We start from the raw sequence: 8,427 nt of genomic DNA on the forward strand, positions 1-8,427 counted from the left end.
AATATATATATATTATCATGTCATATAATTACAACTTGATTATTATTTTCATAAATAAAAAACATTCTTATTTTTGTGTTTTAATATTTTCATAAATAAAAAAATTCCTATTTACAGCATCAGAGACCAAAATTTCCTGGGCTAAATTAAAGAAAAAATTAGCTATGGAAATACAGACGGAAATAACCAAGTCTCAGCCATCTTGATTTTTAAGCAATCATTTAACAGTATCAGAGACGGAAATAGAGGTGGAATATAACATATTTTACTGAAATAATAAATCCGTCTCTAAATCCGTCTCTAAAATAAAAATTATTAATAATTTATCATAAAAAAGAATTCGATCTCTAAATTCGTTTTTGATAAAGACGGATTTAATTACATCTCTAAATTTTGGTCTCTGATTCCCTATTTTCTTGTAGTGATAGTTACGTACAAATTGTGGGTATTGACTATAATGATGTACATTAGTACAAAAGAATTGATCAGATTACGACACATTCTAAAATAAATATAATTTTTTTACTACAGTTAGTTACCATGATTAAAATAAAAAATTAAGGCAGATACTAATTGACCACAACTGCGTAACGATTATTAACCATTATTTTTGTAAGCGAGCCCAAAGCATTAACGGCCACTAATTATTGTCAAAATTGAATTAAGTTTTCGCATCAATTTTATTTAACGGTAGTAGATAATGTTGATTTGTCATAATTTTCAAGGTGTAGTGATTTATAATATGAAGGATACTTCCTATTTTATTTGTAGTACAAGAATATTGAAAATAATACTGTTAGAGTTCTTTTTGGCTAATGTTTGTGTATATTAATGATATGATTTTTTTTAAAAAAATTTTATAGAAAATTTGCGCTTAATTCTCGTATACTGAAAATGAACAAAGGATACATATATAATCACAATTCATTGACAATACAGGTATATTGACTATACTATTAATTTATTGGTTTGAAGCGGGAGGACCATTTGGGAGGAAAATAAGAGAGATGATACAATTATTGTATGGGTAGTTATGATAAATGTTTTAGTTACACTAACAAAAACTACAATCAACAATCATTGCATGGTTATGGTCAATGAATATTTATTGCAACTGTTTATTTTTAACCATGATAATTATCCATGGTTAAATTTTAAATTTCTTCTCGTAATAATTACATTTACATCCCCTAATCTATAGTCTATTTACAGAAATTGCCTATGTCTTTTGCGTAATTACAAAAATCACTCCTGATAAACTAAAGCAGTAGCAGTTTTTGTTAAACGGAATCAAATCTTATGAATGCTAAATATAATTTTTCAAATTATAGAAAATTTATATGTATTATACCAAACTCATGGGAGGGAGGTATAATTATCCCTAATTCCCCCCCTCCCCCCCAAAAAAAAATCATATGTTAATTTCTCGAGAAACTTATAAACATTTCACTTTAATGTGTTTTACCAATATTTACGAATAGATTTATAATCCACCTTCAGATTATGGAAAATTCCAACAAGTATTATAAGAATTCCCGAATAAAAAAATTTGGCTCGTAAAATTTAATCTTTTGACCACACCAAAATTTCCTAATAAATTTTCTACTCCTATATATATATATATAGTTGACCACAACCAAATCCTTAGAACTGTGTAAGTTTTCTGGAATTTTCGAGTAAAAACAACCAAACAATGGTACGAAACTTAATTTATTTTTTATTTTTTTTTCTCATTTTCCTTTCAAATAAATGAACAATTTTGAGGGGGAAATTATAATTTATGTTTTTAAAAATTACACCGCCCTTTCCTGAGATTCAGTATATTACACATAAATTTTTTGTGCTTGAAAAATTAGATTCAGTACCTTAACTTTTATTTCCATCCAATAAATAGATCTCTTTGTTAGTTAAACTTCACAAAATTTGCCGAAATTAGCAAAAAATCGAACGAAAATTCATATTTACCCTCGATTGACTTATTGTAATCTGTAGATCAAACAAATCTTTTGTAGTTAAACTACTCATATATATCTCCACACACATTAATGCATGTGAGGAATATATTTTCAACCTTATAAGAGTAGTTTGATCAAAAATATTTGTTTAACCTGTAATAAATCATTAGAAAATTAATTTGGGATAAATTTAGTTTTTTATTTAATTTTTTTTTTTTACTAAAATCAGCAAAATTCATAAATTTTAATTAATGGGGTTATCTATTTATTGGATATATAGAAATAAATACTATATATAGTTTAAATCAAAGAAGATTTACGTGTGTGATTGTTCCTTTTATCTTTAGCGTGCTTCCTTAGCTTCGTTTGCTTTTTATATTTTTTTTGTTTAATTAATAGCAAGTTATTTTCAATATTGCAGGGACTCCAGGCGTATTTTCTGATTTTGTGGTGGGCATTTTGGAACTTAAGCACTGTAAGGGGCAGGGATGACTTTTATTACCCTCTGCCCCCCGAAGACAACACATTCGATGTCACGAATTTTGGAGCTGTCGGGAATGGAATGACAGATGATTCTCAAGTGATTATTATTATTTTACCCTTTTTATACTCCTTACATAAAACCTTTTGCATCATTATTAATCGTATTAAATTTTTTATTTTTAAATATCATTCAATTTTATACTATATCTAATATATATAGATAAAATTATTTAATTTATTTCTTTTTTTTTATGAGATGATTCAAGACCAATGGTTAAAACAAAATTTTTTCTTGCCATGTTAACTCTTGTCGCCAGTTATTTGATAGAAATAATAAAAATATAAAGATTTTACGCTTATAAATAAATTCGAGAGAATTTTGGTCGAAAATCGACTAATTCAAGTGTAGATATATATTGACTAATAATTCTTTTTATTTAAATTTTATATTAATTACATAATAATATAATTAACTATTATTTGTATATTTGGTTCCATCAGAATTATTATAGAATTAACACTATAATTAACATCTATCATCTGTATATCCGGCACGATCTGAACTATAATTTTAGAATTAAGAATTATAACCCCTCATACCCATATAAAGTAATTATCCACATAGATGTATATAAATTCACGTAATTAATTTAATAAATCTAATGGATTTATCCTGCACTAATTGTAATTAATTCCTATAAGCTGAAAATTTCAGTTTACTTCCTCTAACAGGCTTTCCATTCCGCATGGATGGCAGCTTGTCAGCAAATGTCATACAGTGCTAAGGTAACAGTGCCCAGTGGACAGACATTTTTGGTGTCTCGGATCGAGTTTTCAGGCCCTTGCAAACCCTACACCATCACATTTGAGGTAATTAATTTTTTTTTTTTAAAAAAAAAGGGTTAAACAGTTGAAATTTTGGTATATTTTTATTGGAGTCAATTATAATGACAGTTTTTAAGGTTAGATCAAATATACAAATACTTTCAATCGTTTATAAATTATAATTACACTTTCTAAAGTTATAATTGTAATTACAATATACACTCTCTATTTAAAGGAATTTTTTTTATAAATACCCCTGTAAAATATTATTGTAGCACCCCTCAGGGAGTATAATTGTAATTTTATAAAAAATAAGGGATGTTTTTATATTTTGCCCTACACTGGAGAGGTATGAATGTAATTTAGCCAAACTATTAATGTAAAAAATTTGATTTGGACCTATGTTGTAACAGATATTAGGCACCATTGCTGCACAACCAAAATCCAGATGGACAAATAAGAAGGCAAACGATTGGTTGAAGTTTCGTGGAGTGGACGGGCTCACGGTGGTCGGAAACGGACAAGGACTCATTGATGGTCAAGGAGATTCATGGTGGCGGCGCGTGAGTAATTTACATCCTCCCTCTATCTTGCTTCTTTAGTTTTTTTTCTTCCCCCTTCTCCAACTTGTTAAATTTTTATAATTTAATTTTATATATATTTTATTAGTCTATTTTTATTTTTATAAAATTAAAATTTTATTAACCTTCTATCCATATTATTTCAGTGACAAAATACTTTTATATACTATTAAACAATTGCTAATGAAATATACTAAATGATAAAGGTTTTTTATATATACATCACATTTAATTTTTAAAAAATTTAATACCGCCAAAAATTACACTATTAAATTGAATATTAGTAAGGCATGTGTAATAAAAATATAATTATATCGAAAAAATTATATTTATTTACGTACTGGATTTTCATTATATATGTATCATTAATAATATTGTATAAGGGGATAATTTAATACACAAATCTTTTGTTGTTAATATTGAAAACTTTTATATATTAGTGTTTCATTTTCGTGCGACTAATACGTCGTTCGGTTTTTATATTTTTCAGGTAGACGACGCACGACCGACCGTAAGTCCAACATTTACCATCACATCTGCCGATTTTGTTTTTTAAAGAAAAAAATAGTTAAATAAAAATCATAAAAGGCATACCTACATAATTAATTATATTTTTTTAAAAAAATATACATATCAATTTTTTTAAATTAATCAACATATTATTATTACAATGTACATTCAATGTACAATACATTAATATTTCTAAATCAATCAATATATTCAAAATAAATAAAAATATATATACTATTATTAAAAATATATAGACCAAATACCTACGTCTGTAAAATTTGAATTTAATCTTACCGTTCAGGCAAGACATCATTAGTAATTAATTAATTAATTATATGGATTTATTACCGGTTGTTTTGAATTAATTCTCAGGCAATGCGATTTTCTCGTTGCAACAACATTGAAATCAGGGGAGTGAAGTACAAAAACAGCCAGAAAAACCATGTCTCCATCAGCGAGTGTAATAACTCAACCGTGTCAGGCCTTCACATGACTGCCCCTCCAAAGAGTCCCAACACTGATGGCATCGACATCAGCTCCTCCACCAATATTCATATCAGTAACTGCACCATGGAAACAGGTTCCTCAATTTCTCCAATCTTTCTTATATATAGATATATTATTATTATTTATAACATTTAATCATAATTAAAAATTAATAATCGTAGTAAAAATTTATTGTCAATGGTCATGTAATAGTTGTTGACCGTGATTTCTGCGAGTGTAGCTAACATTTTTTATGATGGATAAGGTAAGTGTTTACATTGCCTTTTATTTCACCATGTTTAATAATAATTATTTATCACAACTTCAATTCATAGCCAATAATAGTTTTTCTTCTAGTGTCTGACCAGTAGCATAATTTCATGTTATACACAATGTTGATTGGCTTCACATATTATTTTTGACGTACGTATGTTTTGTCGTAAAAGGGGATGATTGTATTGCCATCAACGGGGGCACTTCATATGTCACTATATCTGAGGTTGTTTGTGGTCCGGGACATGGGATAAGGTTTGTAGTTTTTACTAACGTAACGAATCACATTCAATCGATTTGTGTGCATAATTTAAATTTATTATTATTATTATTATTATTATTATTATTTTGTATATTGAATAAAAGAGAATAAAGTGTGCATGAATACGAAAAATTATTGATAAAACTAATTAATCAAAAGAGATAATTATTTCATTAACAGAAGTTAGAGAAATAGATTTGGGATAAATTAAAGAAAATAATATATATATATATATATATATAAATTGTTTAATTTCTTGAATTACTTGTGGCAGTATTGGGAGTCTTGGGGCAAAAGGGAAATATGACGAAGTTGAAGCCATAAATGTAAGTAATTGCACTTTCAACGGAACCACTAATGGAGTTCGTATCAAGACATGGCAGGTAAAAATTTAACATCATCTATACCAGAAATTAAGGCTACAGCACTACTGCAAATATTCTTACAGTGATTTGGGTTTCCTGGTAGGGAGGTTCTGGTTTTGCCAGAAATATCAACTTTTCCGATATAAACTTCATAGCAACTGACCATCCTGTAATCATTGACCAATTCTACTGTCCTCACAGAATTTGCTCCAATCAAGTAAGCATCTTCTACAATTTTCGTGTCCTTTCAACTTAGTGGAGTTTAACAACCAACTTTGGCCCTCTACTCGATAAATTTATTATGGGATAATTGCATTTACACTCTTTGACTTATAATTTGTTTACATACAGTGATTTTATTTAAGGGAGTATTTTTATTACAATTACATCATCAAAAAATATATTTTAATTTTACAAAGAAATAACAAGTATTTATATTCTGACACATGGTGTAACTGTTGTTTGCTCCATTGACTAGACATCTGGTGTCCAAGTGAGTGATGTAACATATAGTGGACTCCGAGGAACATCCATAAGCAAGAATGCTACGGTCAGCTTCCGATGCAGCGAAACAGTTCCTTGTACTAATATCATACTTGATGATGTCGACATAAGATCCTTGGATCCAAATATTTCAACCACTGCTGTCTGTATAAATGCTCATGGTACGGCCCGTGCTACGGCCAGCCCCATTGTGGATTGCCTCTTGAACTAGAGAGTTTTTACTAGCATTTATATTGATATTCGAATTTCGATATTAATATTATTTTTATATTTAAAAAATTATAAATGATTTAATTAGTATTTAAATTTTATTATTAATATCGTTTTCGATATCCAATTAATGTTTTTTTATTTATTTTTTGTATTATTTTTTTATGTAATGCTTATTTTACCATTAGATACTAAATAAAAAGTATATTAAAGAAATAGTATTTTTATCATTTTGCTATATTTTAATCATTTTATTCATCAATATTTATAAATAATTCATTACTTAGTAATTAATTATATTACTAGTGAAATCGAAATTGCATTGTAATCTCACATAAATTCAATTTATATTTTAATTTTTTAAAAAATTGTAATCCAAAATGTTAAACTTTTGAATTCTAATTTAAGTTTTTGCAACCAAACTTTAATATTTTCATTAAATGTAAAATTTAACTTGGCAATGAATAAATATATATTCAAATCCTATATTATTATATATTAGAACAATATTTCTGCTTTCAATCTATTGGATTGAGGGACTTGACTATTAATAGAAGTTATTTAATAATAAGGTTCTTTTTTTAACATTGCAAATAGAGATAGTAAAGTATCAAGATATATATAAAAATATAATTAGATAATAGAAATAAATAAATAAAAATAATAATTGGATACCAAAATGATATTAACGATGAAATTCGAGTACCAATCTTAGCGACAAAAAAATTAATACAATATTTAATTGTCATGAATTATATAGACTAAGTGACAAGAATTTATATGTTACCAGGATAATAACATCCATAATTTCAGTATAGTACATATAATTAAGGGACAAAATTGTCACTTAATACATATAATTAAGGGACAAAATTATACTGCTTAAAGTTATCACTATAAATAATTAATAGTAAGTGAAGACAAATATTTGACTGTTACTATATTTGTGTTGTAACTATAAATATGTCACCGATTATCTCCATATAGTGACAATTTAATCCACAATTTTTATCATTAAGATTAAAATTACTATGACTTGAAACATATAATTATTGATAATTTTAATATTATCATTTAATATTTTATTACGAATATTATATGACATGCATAATACATGCAAGTTACGGAAGAAACTATGATAATTAATGATTTTAAAAACAAGTGGCAGCGCCGCATATATTCTATTGGATTCCAAAAAAATAAAATCAAATGAAACACTAAATTTTATTAAAATAAAATAAAATCATATCATATATACCAACCATCCAATTTCTAAATGCCTTTAAAACACTACGGAAAGTTGACTTCAAAATTTTGTTATGATTTTTGCTATTCCAAGAGATGAAAATCCATTCAAAATAGAATCAAATTAATAATTATTTTCTATATGTCATTAATAACGAAGATTGGAACGCCCTTTAATTAATTAATGAATTAATTGAATGTGTTAATGTGGCATTTCATGACTACCTTAATTGATCGTCAGATCATGGGACCTTTGACTGTAGAAATGTCATAAGGTTCTTGTAATCAAAATTTAATTATTTTTAATTACTTTTTTACCTTCACTGAATCTTTGTGACAGATACTCCTGCCTGTATTTATTTTGCCATGCCCAAAACCCTGCAACTATAAGTATTACTAATATAACTTTGTGTGAAGCAATTCTCGAGTGCGTTATTTCACAAAAACAAGCAAATAATGGTATGACAATTTTTACATAATTTTAGTATCGAATTAATGGTCGATTTTGAGCGGAAAAAAATAATCGGATACAAGAAAGGTTTTTGGTTTTTTATCGTTATTCGTAGTCTCGTAGCTTCTTTTATTTTAACTCATTATTATTTTTATTTAATTAATTTTTCTATAGATCACTAGTTTGACACTATTTAGTTGCATTTATAGGACACCATTTCTGTAGAAAAATAATTATTTATGCAGTTTGATTTATTTTTGGGATTGAAACTTAATTA

The 8,427-nt window shown here is 26.9% G+C and overlaps 1 protein-coding gene across 1 annotated transcript; it reads left to right on the forward strand.

Annotated features, from left to right (window-relative positions):
* On the forward strand, window positions 4,787-6,455 carry LOC110011707 (probable polygalacturonase At3g15720). Its single transcript, XM_020692485.1, has 5 exons — window positions 4,787-4,934; window positions 5,287-5,368; window positions 5,650-5,758; window positions 5,844-5,957; window positions 6,219-6,455. Exons 1-5 carry the CDS (start codon window positions 4,844-4,846, stop codon window positions 6,453-6,455), a joined length of 633 nt encoding a protein of 210 aa, XP_020548144.1. The 5' UTR covers window positions 4,787-4,843.

The sequence above is a fragment of the Sesamum indicum genome, linkage group LG3, assembly GCF_000512975.1.
Source record: "Sesamum indicum cultivar Zhongzhi No. 13 linkage group LG3, S_indicum_v1.0, whole genome shotgun sequence".
NCBI lineage: Eukaryota > Viridiplantae > Streptophyta > Magnoliopsida > Lamiales > Pedaliaceae > Sesamum > Sesamum indicum.